This window comes from Callorhinchus milii, unplaced genomic scaffold (assembly GCF_018977255.1).
Source record: "Callorhinchus milii isolate IMCB2004 unplaced genomic scaffold, IMCB_Cmil_1.0 Scaffold1, whole genome shotgun sequence".
Taxonomy (NCBI): Eukaryota; Metazoa; Chordata; class Chondrichthyes; order Chimaeriformes; family Callorhinchidae; genus Callorhinchus; species Callorhinchus milii.
Window position 1 is genome coordinate 84,713,831 of NW_024704742.1, and position 14,391 is coordinate 84,728,221.

The 14,391-nt window shown below is 41.2% G+C and overlaps 1 protein-coding gene across 1 annotated transcript; it reads left to right on the forward strand.

The window, feature by feature from the left end:
- Positions 1 to 1,413: 1,413 nt before the first annotated feature.
- On the forward strand, positions 1,414 to 8,813 carry dnajc25 (DnaJ (Hsp40) homolog, subfamily C, member 25). The gene is made up of 4 exons (XM_042332639.1): positions 1,414 to 1,814; positions 3,976 to 4,128; positions 5,585 to 6,055; positions 6,743 to 8,813. Exons 1-4 carry the CDS (start codon positions 1,488 to 1,490, stop codon positions 6,863 to 6,865), a joined length of 1,074 nt encoding a protein of 357 aa, XP_042188573.1. The 5' UTR covers positions 1,414 to 1,487; the 3' UTR covers positions 6,866 to 8,813.
- The last annotated feature ends 5,578 nt before the right edge of the window (positions 8,814 to 14,391 follow it).

A 14,391-nucleotide genomic window follows, 5' to 3' on the forward strand; every position in this document is an offset into this window, starting at 1 on the left:
TTGTGGGCAAACGCGGCAGCCAATTGCGCACAGCAACGTCCCACAAACAGTCGTAGATTGAAAATGACCAATTTATTATTGTTTTTGGTTTTGGAGGGATTATTATTAGGTGTGTGGAGTAAGGAAACTTGCCCAAGGTTTCGCCCTCTGCCTGGAATTGAACTCAGGTCTCTCACTTGCAAAGCGAGTGCTCTAACCACTGAGCTACAGGACTCCACTCTTGAAGGAGGCAAGGGAGGGGGCGAGGCGGAGGGAGTTCCAGAGGGTGGGGGCAGAGTGGCGGAAGGCCCACCCACCAATAGTGGGGTGAGCGAGGCGGGGGACGTGAGGCAGGCTGGAGCCCGCTGAGCGGAGGGAGCGAACAGATTGTTAGGAGGTGAAGAGGTTGCAGAGGTAGGAGGGAGCAAGGCCATGGAGGGCTTTGAAGGTGAGGACCAGGATCTTGAACTGTATCCTCTGTGTGATGGGAAGCCAGTGGAGTCGGGCGAGGATGGGAGTGATAGGGTCACGGAGCCTGGTGCGGGAGAGGACACGGGCTGCAGAGTTCTGGATGATCTGCAGCCTATGGAGGGAGGAGTTGGGGAGGCCGACAAGCAGTGAGTTTGCCTTGAAGTAATGAAAGCGTGTGTGAGGGTTTCAGAGGCCTGTGGTTTGAGGCGGTGGCGGAGCGGGCGATGTTGTGGAGGTGGGGAAGACAGAGCGGGTCATGGCGCAGATGTGGGGTAGAAAGGATAGTTGAGGGTCGAACAAGACCCCAAGGTTGCGGACTGGCTCAGTAAGGTGGAGTGTGCAACCATGGATGGTGATGCTGTCAGCGCCTGAGGTGAGGAGGTGCTGACGGGAGCCAATAAGGAGAGCCTCGGTCTTGTTGACGTTCAACCGAAGAAAGTTAGCTCTCATCCAGGACAGCAGTGGTCCTGGAGTCGAGGGCGGAGGCAGAGAGGTAGAGTTGAGTGTCATGTGTATACATGTGGAAGTTGACCCCATGTCTGTGGATGATATCACCAAGAGGGAGCATATAGATGTTGAAGAGGAGGGGAATTCGGGATTTATCACAGCGCAGGCAGATGGGGGTTGGCACGGTGCGGGCAGTTGGCACAGCGCAGGCAGATGGGGGTTGGCACGGTGCGGGCAGTTGGCACAGCGCAGGCAGTTGGCACGCGGCGGGCGGGTGGCAGTTGGGGGTTGGCACGCGGCGGGCGGGTGGCAGTTGGGGGTTGGCATGTGGCGGGCGGGTGGCAGTTGGGGGTTGGCACGCGGCGGGCGGGTGGCAGTTGGGGGTTGGCACGTGGCGGGCGGGTGGCAGTTGGGGGTTGGCACGTGGCGGGCGGGTGGCAGTTGGGGGTTGGCACGGGGGCGGTTGCTCACGTGCTCCGGGGTGGGGGGCGGTTTGAAATTCAAACGGGCGGGCTGGCGGGCGGGGGCGCGAGCGCGTGGTGTGCGGAGGAGTGCTGACGTGTCGGGCTGCCGCTCACCCACTGAGCGCTATGGCGGCGGCTGGCGCTGGCCGTGCGAGGCCGGTGGAGGAGAGGCGGCTGCCGGCGCTGTGGCTGTGTGGCCTGGGCCTCCTGCTGCAGGCTGTGTGCCTGGTCGGCCGGGCGCACGGGCTGGTGGAGGGGCTGTACTGCGGACAGCTCTCCTGCTATGACGTGCTGGGGGTGAGCAGGGAGACCAGCAAGAGCGACATCGCCCGCGCTTACCGGCAGCTGGCGAGGCGCTACCACCCCGACCGCTACAAACCTCCCGACACCGAGGCCCAGGAGAAGCCCGAGGAGAAGTTCCTGCTGATCGCTACCGCCTACGAGACGCTGAAGGTCAGGCAGCCGGGGAGGGGGGACCGGCCGGGGGACGGGGGGCTGGGGGGACCGGCTGGGGGGCCGGGGGGCTGGGGCTGGGGGCTGGGGGGCCGGGGGGCTGGGGGGCTGGGGGGCCGGGGGGCTGGGGGGCCGGGCTGGGGGCTGGGGGGCCGGGCTGGGGGCTGGGGGCCGGGGGCCGGCAGCTCCCCTCACTCCCTGTGTGTGTGAGTGTGAGTGTGTGCGCAGAGACCAACTCACCCCCAAAACACCCATAACCCACTCATTGCTTTAAATATCTGTCCGTGTGTGCGTACATGTATGTACCTGTGTGATATATGTATGTGGTCACCCACATATATATGTATATACACTAAACTGCATGTATATTCCTGCTGTTACCCTGTGTGTGTGTGTGTGTGTATCTATATCTACACACAGGGTGAACAAAAAGCCTTGAAGCTGCCCTGTTATCCCCAAAAATCATAATTTCTTTAAGACTGATTAGACATTGTAATGCTATCACGTCTTTTTGGTCAACCTGTATATGTGTGTATATACACATCTATATATATATATATATATGTGTGTGTGTTTATGGGTGTACCAGTGTATGTGTGTGTATATATGTGTACCAGTGTGATAAATGTACACCCATATATAGTATAGGTATGTACGTACCTGTGTATGTGTGTATACTCATGTATGTGTGTGTACCTGTAAGATATATGTATGCGTACCCATGTATATGTATGTGGACTAGTGTGCGTATCTATATATATTTGAAGGTGTGTGTATTTTACACATTATATGTGTGTATATGTATGATTTATATGTATGGTTGTATATATATATATAAAAAATCCTTGCTCTCTCTATATACATGTACTGTATAGCTGAGTATGTATATATGTGTACATTCATTGAATATATGTATGTGTACATTGATTACATTGAGCAGACATGAGATGCTTCCTCACAGGGAGGGAAACAAAATCTGACTTTGACCTATACGTCAGAATCTTAAGCGTGGTGGTGAGTTCCTGCATGTGTCGCCCACCTGGCTGACCCAAACACAGCATCTTGAAACAACTTATGCAAGAGTGGTGTTGCATAACCACAATGTGATGACAGGTTTTTCAAGATAATTGTATAAAGGTGATAAGATGTGAAAAAATGCAACAGGTTTCAGAGAAAAAAACATCTCTTCTAAAGGCGTATGTAGCGAAGGGCCTAAATTATAATGAAAGGGTAGAAAGACTTGGATTGTATTGAGTTCAGTAGTTTGCGAGGCGATCTGATCGAGGTGTATAAAATTATGAAGGGTTTTGACAGGCTGAATAGTGAGCAGTTGTTTCATGTGAATTGCGGAATAGAGGCCATAGTCTTAAACTTGCAGCTAAACCGGTGAAATGAGGAAACATTTTTTCATGTAACAGTTGGTGGAAGTATGTAATTGACTCCCCCAGAAGAAAATAGAGATACAGTCAATTGAAGAAATTAAAAGGGGTCTGGAGAGGGGGTGTGGAGGTGGAATTGAGTTGCGGATCGGCCATGAATTCCACACTTTATTTTGGTCATCCAAGTGTGCGATACATGCAGAAACCCATCACCGTCTTGGAAAGTGGTGGGACAGGCTCGATGGGCCAAATGGCCTTTCCTGGTCTCCTGTTCCGATGAAGCTTCACATCCAGCTTCTCCTTCCTGTGACACTCCTGCACACGGACATCCCCTGGAACTCTTATGACCTTTATCAAACACATGTCTTGTATTCTGTGGGTGTCAACAACTTTGTAAGGTAGTTAATTTCTGATCCATAACTACACACAGTTTCAAACTTTGTTCGAAGAGTAGAAAACTTGCTCTAGGTCCATTCTTTAAAGAAGACTTTAGTAATGTAGTAATACAGAAGTACTGTCTGAAGAAGTGCAATAAATGGGAGTAAATGCAGTAAATATCAGATTTCAGGCAGTAAATGGAAGCCCTAGTTATATGTTTGCTCTACTTGTGATATTTTAATAGAGCACATTTTATATAGTATTTAACTGGCATGTCACAAATCTTTCACAACTGATCTTGCTCGAACCTTGGCACTGCTCTTAAGAGGTAGTCTGTAATTTGACCAGCTTTATGTCAGTTTATACAATGGTGCCTTTTTATAAAGAAAATTGTTTCTTTAAAGGATGATGAAACCAGGAAAGATTATGATTACATGCTTGACCACCCTGAGGAATTCTACAGACATTATTACCATTACTACAAGAGGAGGCTGGCACCAAAAGTAGATGTTCGAATTGTTATATTGGTCACTGTCTCTGCTATATCACTCTTCCAGGTAAAGTAGGAGCAGTAAACAGTGATGATAGTTATTTCTGTGGTATTATAGTTAAAGGTGAGTGCAATATTTAAACTGTTTTGTTGTTGAGGTAAACAAACTGAGCCTTGGAGTTTAAAGAAGACTTTTAGTAAATATCAAATTTAGACCAGTTTCTGTTGACTGCTACACATCTTACATATATATCTTGTTTCTACTTGACTGGATCAGGTTGATAATTGACTGACCGAATGCATACTGGCCATAAATTAAATGGAGAACTGAGCCCTTGATTCTTACCTTTAGATACAATATGATGTCAGATATTTGATCCCTAAGATACATTGCACATCATCTATTCTGAACTTCCTAATCGTCACAAAAGTAAGATTTCTCTCCCAATCTATTACATGTAAGGTTGATCACCTTTCCCCAAATAATGCTCTGAAGGGTGTGTGTGTGTGGAGGGGGTGTCTTCATTAATAAGGAAGAGTTTAATGATGAATTGTATCAGTTTTTTTTTCCCAAATCAGTACATAAAGCTATAGTTGGCATATGCTTGCCTGGCATCCCTTGTGTCCATCTTTCACAGGCACAGAGGGTTTGGTTCTTCAAATAACTTGATAAAATATAAATATTTTCTTCAAAGAGAATGATAAAAAAGAAATGTAATTCTAACTTCAGTGAACAATTGAAACCAATAAGAAATCCATTTAATTAATGTATGAAAATTAATAGAACCATTTTTGTCATTTAACAATTAATGTCTAATTAAATTTTTTGTGACTTTTGTATATCTTATAGTTTGCCTTTTACACCTTAATTTGTGAAGAAGATTGCAATTAAATTCTTGAATTGCCATTGTATGTTGTAGATGGAACTCGTGATACTGTTCATCACTTTTTTTCATTTTGGATTATGTAACATCACTGTGATGACTGTTGGGTAAGAATTGAAAAATTCTGTGAAATCTGGGTGTGAAGCTGAAATTAAAGTGATCTTTTCAGTTGCAGCGTTGGGTGAAGCGTCACATGAGAACAGTTCTTTTATCTCTTTCTCATGGTTGAGTGCTTAAATTTTGTTAGCCTTAATATTGGTTTATATGTTTGGAACTCACTCGGGTGCATCAGGCTAATGGACCAGTTTGATAATGGGCAAGGGTTAAGGTAAACATTACCCTAATGTAAACATTGTTGGTTAAACATTACGGACAGTAACTTTTGGCTGAATGCAGAATGGATTGAGAATGAAAAGAATTTTGAAACAATGATCAGGAAAGGGAATTGAAACAAAGTAAACTGATATCCAATTTTTTTATAATCTTTTAAACATGCAGTATTTTTACGCTAAGTGGTTCAGTTAATTGTAACTGATTGTCTTGACTTCTTTCTAAAACAACAATAACTTATGGCTTTAGGTGGTAATTTTTCATTTTCTTTATCCACTTTATTTTGAAGGATTATTCTTTATGTTTCAGTATTACAGCTGGTGGAGCAGTTACAATGAGGCCATTCACTATCTCACCACTGTGCCAAAGTACAGGATCCAGGCCACAGAAATCGCCAAACAGCAAGGTCTACTTAACAGAGCTAAAGAGAAAGGAAAAAACAGACGATCGAAAGATGAAATCAAAGAGGAGGAGGAAGAAATTATTCGAGATATTATCAAAAATAACATAGATATTAAAGGGGGCTATCAAAAACCGAGGCTATTTGACATATTAATTTTCCAGATTGTATTGGCTCCTTATTACTTGTGTAGTTATGTAATCTGGTACTGTACTTGGATCTATCGCTTTAGTATTAAAGGGGAAGAATATGGGGAAGAAGAAAAATTGTACATTATCCGAAAAAATATGTCTATGTCTAGAGGCCAGTTTGACAGTCTAGAAGATCAACAGAAAGAGACTTTTCTCGAAAGGAAACTGTGGTTGAAAGAAAACTTTGAGGTATGTTCTCATTTCCAAGGGTTATAGTGTGATTTGTTTGTAAATTAGCACTAAAAGATGTCCTTTAAATGCCTTTGCTACGTGGCATTATTTTAATGAAGATGCTAGTAAACTTGGTTACACTCAGTGAACCTAAAGAGAGAAAATTACACTTTATATAAAAAATTGAAGAAATAATCAACATTTTGTTTGGACAAAGTCATTTTTTCTAAAGCTTTACTTCAGTCCTTCCCCAGTAATACAAAAGATTTAATAAAAGTTTATTAAAACTTGTCCTACATTTATTTTACGATAAAAATAAATTTATTTATCCCAAATTGTTAAATCCATAGTTCCCATGAAGGATTCTATATAAATGCAAGATGCTGGAACGCATTGCCTGAAAGGGTGGTGGCGGCTGATTTGATAACAACTTTTAAAAACGCGGTGAACGGGTATTTGAGGAGAACGGCTCTGCAGGGTAATGGGGAAAGGGCTGGGGAGGGGGATTGATGTTACATTGCTCTTTTCAAAGAGCCGGCACAGACTCGAGGGGCTGAATGGCCTCTTTTTGTACTGTACAATTCTATGATTTTATGATAATTATTGATATTTGTTTGAACACTTTGTATCAAAAGAATAATTTCAAGTTTAACAAATCTAAAAAATGTATCCTGTACATGAGGATTGTATTTTTATTTATTTTAGGTGTATAAACAGGAACAAGAGGAAGAACTTAAAAAGAAAGTGGCTTTAGATCCTCGGTGGAAACGGTATCGACGGTGGATGAAAACTGAAGGCCCTGGAAGGCTAACCTTCATTGATGATTAGATACTCTGCCTTATACTTCGATGTTTACTATGTTTTTTTATATAAAAAAAATATTTTCGTAATCGAATATGGATGTAAGTTGATCGATAGCTCAGGATTCAGTTGATATAAAACAGATTTACAACCTTACCAACATTTAGTTTCATCCAAAAAAGGGTGTATTGCCAAATATTAGTGATAACCTCAGACTATATTATTGCTATTATCTGAATTATATTTTTGAATTGTGAAAGAACATGTCAAATTGATGAAAAATCATTGGTTGCTTATTCACTTTATATATAAATATTAATATATAGAGAGAGAAGATATGAAACGCCAACATTGCTTTGTGCAGGATTGATTTGTGCACTGATGCTTGTTCACTGTAGTGCTTGTAATTTAACTTAATATGCTTAGAAGGAATCAAAATGTGCAACATTCAGCCATTGTTGGCTTTTCGGATTTTTAGACTGGATGTAAAACAGAATATCACAGCCCGGATGGTAGAATCTCATGGGTACCTGCTCCTTAGGTTAAAGCTGATTTTATATGTTATGTTTAGCTTTTCACAAGCACACAACTGATTTGTGAATCTAAGTTATTGTTTGCATTAATCTTATTTATTGCTTGCATCCCCTTAATACACGGCGTCCGTTTGGGTGCAATAATTATATTTTTAGAGCCCTCAACTTCAATTTGGTCACCATTGATTTCACCAGTGTACATTTTTCATTTGGTAGGTGAAGGTGCTAGGTCCTGATACAGTGATTCTGGGTGCCATCCTTTTGCTTTGTCTCATAAGGGCATTTTAAAATAGGAAACTGGAAGAGAATGCCTGTAATTCTACAGTAAACCTCCGCACATCTGGACATCAGCTGTTCATTAATGCTCTATTCATGTTTACAGTGTTGGTGTCAAAGATTTGATAGCATTCAAAACAATAATGTTAATATAATTTCCCACTGCTAAGTAGATTTTTTGTCTTTGATATTGTCCATTCTTGTTCATTGTTCATTAAAAGTAACAATTTGTTTTTAATAATAGCTACATGTTAACAAACACCGACCTGTATTATGACATTTGGGATCCCATTCTGCAGGCATCAGATATGTTCTTGTGCAACTTAACATCCTGGAGTTTGTGCAAAGCTTACGTTGATGTTCTCTCCTCCGCGGTGATAGATATGGAGCAATTAGCATAGCTGACTCCTGGTCAATGCATAAATGGCTTGTAAGAAATGTTATGGTTGGAACAGTATTTTTTACATAATATTATAGATGAGATGTTACTGTGTATTGAACAGCTTATTTTGGTCAGGTAATATACGTTCAGACTAGTGTATCAGTGCTAGATGGAACTTGTTTAGTTAATAAACAATGTTATGCCCAATGCATGTAATTTTGCCACAGTGTGTGCATCCATCCTATGGTTCAAGCCACCAAATTTGACCTGAGAAGTTCAGGGAGCACATTCCCATTTTGTGAAACAATTTTTAGCTGCAGAATCTTTGAAGAACGAACCTCTTAATTTGAGGAAGAAATACAAATTGAACTAAAAAGTGTATTTTGCTTTTTTAAACAATTGTATTTTGTACTCTTTTTGAGTAGCAATGTTTACATAAAAACACAGAAGCAGATATTAAACACAATTGGTTTGACAGCATGTAATTGATTAATTTTTGTGTAAAACTGGTCATAGAGAATTTTTTGCACTGCTGATCTATTCGTGAGGTTAATCTTTTCTGGTAGGTCTCTCAGAACCCTTTTAAATGGGTAATTTCAAAATGTCTGCTCTTCATGTGCACTGATTTCAGAAAATGATGGATGTGTTCAATACTGACCTTGCAGAATTGGTTTTGTAGTGATTGTTTCTATGGGCATCAATTGTATTTTACATTACAATGTGTGGTTGTGCTTGACTGGCAAACTGAGAGAAACAATAAACATTTTGCTTTATACCAGTAAAACATGCTGTCAGAGAATTCGTTCCAGATTTTGACTTGGAAAACATTGCCGTGTTCAGCCTTTAAACAGGAACAAACAGAAAATAGTCAGAAGCAAAGTACCACAATTGTTCAATCTGAACTGGTTGTCCAGGTTACTGAATTTACCAATATTGGGTAATTTTATTTGAGTAGAAATAAAGTTCCACAATCCCTTAATCCAGTAATTCAAATTGATAATGCAGAACACTGGGAGGGTGGAGTATATTGGAAGCAGTTACAAAAGGCTTCATATGTCCTAAATTGTGAAGATTGAGTGTCTGGTTAGATAACTAATACTGGAGCCTGAATTATTATCTGTAGTCCTGTCTCAAGCTTTTGAGCCATTTTGATTTTAAAATACCTTTGCTGCTCTGGGATGATCTATAAAGAATATCAAAATGGTGCTTTACCTCACATGAAGTTGGGCTCTTTCACAGAAAAATAACAAAAGAAACAAACAATGTTGCACTGTTTACACTCTTATGATCAATATTCATTCAATTTCTTATTGAAACATGGTTTGGACTCTTACTGCTAATTCATGACATTTAACTTATCTAACATGATTTTTTTAAAAAATGTGTTTTTGGAACAACAATTTCTGCATCCTGTTGCGCTTTTAATTAGTCGAATAGAAACTTCTGTTATGCAGAGGTTTTAAATTACACTTGATGAGCAGCAGTTTTTAATGTAATGCTTCTAAATACATAATTATGATCCGGAGCGTTGATGTTTTTATCTTGTAAACTTCCCAATCTATGTACAAAATATTGTATTTTTTACATAACTATCAAAGCTATTTTGGATGAATGTTTTTAAAAAGCTTTCAAAGATATAACACCCCTTACTGTCTCTGAGACCATATGTTGCTCTATTTGACAGTGTTTTCGTATTCTTTGGTACAGGAGGCCTCTGAAAGCTTCAAAAATGGTGTTCAACTCAAGTGGAATATTAACTGCAACCCAAATACAGCCTGATCACTATTTCTTTTAATGATAGTTGATTTTTATCCCTTTTTTAAATGACTCTGCAGAGTTTTGTGATAAACATGCAATCTTCCTAGGAAAAGGGATAAATATCACTATTTTCACCTGTAACTTTTGGAGTGTAATGTCAGACTATTCTTTTTCTACCTTTTTGAATAGAAAGTATTAGGACAATCCTATTTGTTAATTTCTTAGTCAGTAGATTAAAAGTGTTGACAATTCTGCCGATTGTGCATATTTCCACATTTTATTTAGAAAAGATCCATTAGTGCAGTGTGTCCATGTGCAAACCTCTTAAATTGAGTAAATAATGGTTAAATCAATTTAACTTATATGGACAAACTTGGAAAATACAAAAAATATTGCAGAACCACAGTTTTGATACAACTCCAAAATTGAAAACATAAAAAGTAAATATAATAAGGTGCATATCAGATGAACTGCTGGCAGAACCAAAGCAATGAGGCAAACAGTCTGAGTAAACTGTCCATGGTGTGCAATGCCATTGCGGGGACATTGAGGAATTGAATAAAATTTTAGCGCAAGAATCCACTCTTCAAACTTTCTGGGGCCAGAAACTATAAAGAACAAGCTAATCCCTTCTTATTAGCACTAATTAGTTTACTAGGTTTGCATCCATACCTGACTGCGGTGACATTCAGATCCATTACCTCAAAGTACAGTACCTATTTCCAATAGCATTACAGTAATAGCAACTTGCAGTAATGCTGAGATGCAATGCTCTACTTTTAATGGCTATATTTGTGCTAACTTTATTGGCACACTCTATTCCATTATTGTCTTAATACTGGTTTCCTTCCTCAAGGACTACTCTTCAGTTAGCAGGTATGCGAATCGATAAAAAGTTTGATATCATTTTGTTTCACCTTCATGTCAACTGATAAAGTTAGATTCCATAGTGCTTGATCTCACCAGTCTTACTAATTGCCTGTCTACAGATCTTTTGGTCAGAAGCATTTTGATATACAAAAGTATAATTCTGTATCTGAAAAGTATAATTCTATATTGGATACAACTAAAGACAAAAGTCTGAGAGGGGATGGGAAATCTATGCTGTAATCTTATGACGTGAAAACTGCTCTGTTTTGTACATTTAAAGTAAATTCTGTGCATTGACAGATGAAGACTGTGATTACTTTTGTATTTTTGGTGCCATTATCGCATTGATAATTCTTGCTTCAGTGAGTATCCTTTGTTAATAATGGAGTAAATAATATTCAAAGTCTCTATAAGAAGATTGAAGATCTTTTGTATAAGGTGTAAGTAGCTACCTATTGTTTGCAATTCTTTTGCATCTAACCATTTCTGAATCGATTTGCTATTAATTATTCTGGTTTATTATTATTTTGCACCAATATTTGAATTGGTTATTAACTTCTTCAGAGTATTTCAACAACAACAACAACAAGATTCCATTTATTGAGCGCCTTTCACGTCAGGAGGACGTCCCAAGGCGCTGTACAGTTGGGTCAGGACCCGAGCAGGGGGGAAATGGTCAGGGGGAGGGGAGGGAAGGGAGGGAGCGAGGAGGGGGTAGAGAGTCGAGAGGGGAGCTGAAGGCACGGTCAAAGAGAAAGGTCTTGAGACCGGCCTTGAAGGAGGAAAGGGAGGAGGCGGCGAAGGCACTGGGGGATAGAGTTCCAGAGCCTCGGGGCTGAGAGGCTGAAGGCCCGGCCACCGATGGTAGGGCGGTTGGGGCGGGGGATGTGGAGCAGACCGGAGCCAGAGGAACGGAGGGTACGGGCGGGTAAGTAGGGGGATAGTAGGTCGGAGAGGTAGGAGGGAGCGAGGCCGTGAATGGCCTTGTAGGTGAGGATGAGGATCTTGAAATCAATCCTCTGGGGGATGGGGAGCCAGTGGAGGCGAGCGAGGGTGGGAGTGATGTGGTCCCGAAGCCTGGTGCGGGACAGTACACGAGCTGCAGAGTTCTGAATGACCTGCAGCTTGTGGAGGGAGGTGCCGGGAAGGCCGGCGAGGAGAGAGTTCCCATAGTCCAGCCTTGAGGTGATAAAGGCGTGGACCAGAGTTTCAGCAGCGTGAGGGGTGAGGTAGTGCCGTAGTCTGGCGATGTTCCGGAGGTGATGGAAGGCGGTGCCAGTTGTGGTGCGGATATGAGGGAGAAAGGACAGCTCAGGGTCGAACAGAACCCGAGGTTCCTGACGGCTTTGAGAGGTGGAGAGTGCAGCCTTGGATGCTGATGGTGTCAGCGCCTGAGGTGCGGAGGCGCTGACGTGAGCCAATCAGGAGGGCCTCAGTTTTTCGCACGTTGAGCTGAAGAAAGTTGTCTCTCGTCCAGGACTCGATGTCGGACAGGCAGCTGTCAGGACATCGGTGGTCGTGGAGTTGAGGGTAGAGGAGGAAAGGTAGAGTTGGGTGTCATCCGCATACATGTGGAAGTTAACCCCATGTCTGCGGATGATGTCACCAAGGGGGAGCATATAGAGGGTGAAGAGGAGGGGACCGAGGACAGAGCCCTGAGGGACACCACACGAGACAGTGCGGGGGGTGGAGGAAAAACCATTTGTGGAGACAAAGTGAAGACGGTGGGAGAGGTACGACCTAAACCACTCAAGGACAGGGCCTTGAAGGTTTAGGTGGGAGGACAAGCGGTGGAGGAGGATAGAGTGGTCGACCGTATCGAATGCTGCCGATAGGTCGAGGAGGACGAGGAGGCAGAGGGAGCCCTGGTCACAGATGGTCAGGATGTCATTTGTGACCTTGACCAGGGCGGGTTCTGTGCTGTGCTTTCCTTTTATCTGTTAACGCATTTGAAAATATTTAGATTTTTTTAAAATAAAAGTGCTTTTAATTTGCAAATTATAATTGACACTGCAGATAGAATACTAAAATATACATTATTCGGATGACCTAACAATATTTCTATTTTTCAGCTTCATAACTTTTTAGAACATTTTATCAATATTCCAACATATCTTCATACACCTGTTCAGAATTGGTACACAATTGACAAATACATTTTTGGAGTGCATGAGATTAAAGGCCTGTATGTGTTGCACAGAACTTCTATGGCGTGATGATGCAAATTCCATGTATATATCTTAAGGCAAAAGGGATTGTAGTAATATTTTTCAATGTTCCAAACAGGAACTGGTATGAAACTGATCTGAAATTCCTGGCGAGCTAACTTTGATATTCCACTTTTTAATGCAGTATTTTGAAATGGACAATAGTATGAAAGTCTCTACAAGTGAAAATATAGTTTGTGGAAATTAGTGTTTTCGGACCAGTTACATTTTAAAAAATGAAAGTCGTGTGAAATATTCTGCACGTATCACACAATAGCCTTTCTGAACTATTTAAAAGACACGATGGGCTGAATGCCCTCCTCCTGTGCTATATGATTCTATGATACTTGTTAATGACACTGGATTGTAACATCTATTTGCTAATTGTAAAGTATGATTTGCTTTTATTCATTCTGTTTGGTACAATGTTTTATCGTGTCTACTATTTGTCTTTGAAAAATAAAGGAATATTTCTGTATATGTCATTGAAATTGTGCCTATATATTGAATATTTATCAGTGGTAGATCAATAATGAATTTGTCACTTTTGTGAGATTCCTGCCTAATTTGAACTCCAGTTATCATTATCATCCTTCCAGCAACTACAAACTGTATTGATTGCAGTACTCTCAAGTTTCTGGCACTATAGCAACACCCTGCAGTCCAAATCAAATAGTTCATCTGATGCTGTACATTTCTCTTGACAACAACCAGAAAATACCAGCGAATTTGCAAAATGTAAATCAGGACACAGTAAAAAGCAGAAACTAGTAAAATAATCCCTTAAAGTTAGTATTTAAATTTTGAAGATGAACTCAATAATGAACTATCCTTCAAGGAAGGGGTTTTGCCCACAAAATTTACAGTCAATTCACCTTGCAGTATATTCTGTGAAGCGCTTTGAGACATCGAAGATGTGATAAGGCACTATATCAAATGGATTATTATAATAGTCCAGAAAGCAATTTACATAACAGAATCTCTTAAGTGCCCCAGGCACCAGTTGAACTAAATTCACAACAGGCAGTCCTCAGATAACAGAATGTAACTAAGTTACAAGCTATCACAGATGGAAGCCTTAACACTTCATGCAGTGTTACAATCATGCGGATATTAATTTCACTAAATGGTTTGTATCACACTGAGGTGAACTTACAAGAAATTTCATATTTCTTCAATGAGCCCAGGGTTTTGGCCTCTATCGGTCTTCTGGTAATATGTTCCAGCTATTGATTATCTGTGGGTAAAGAAATACTTCCTGGTGATTGTTCTAAAATTCTCTTTCAGGGTCTATACCCATTCCCACTTGTCCTGCTATCTCGGCATATCTGAAAGCATTGTTCCACATTTACTTGAGCTGTCAGCTGGCTGATATTGGCGGATAGTCTTACTCGCACGATAAGTGCAAACGTGTTTTCAAAGGATTAGATTTGAACAAAACCACCCTTCAAGAAAGAGTTTTACCAAAGCACTGCTGATGACAGCACAGCCAGTCTGGCTCATTGGCAGGCCCTGGAAGGGCAGACC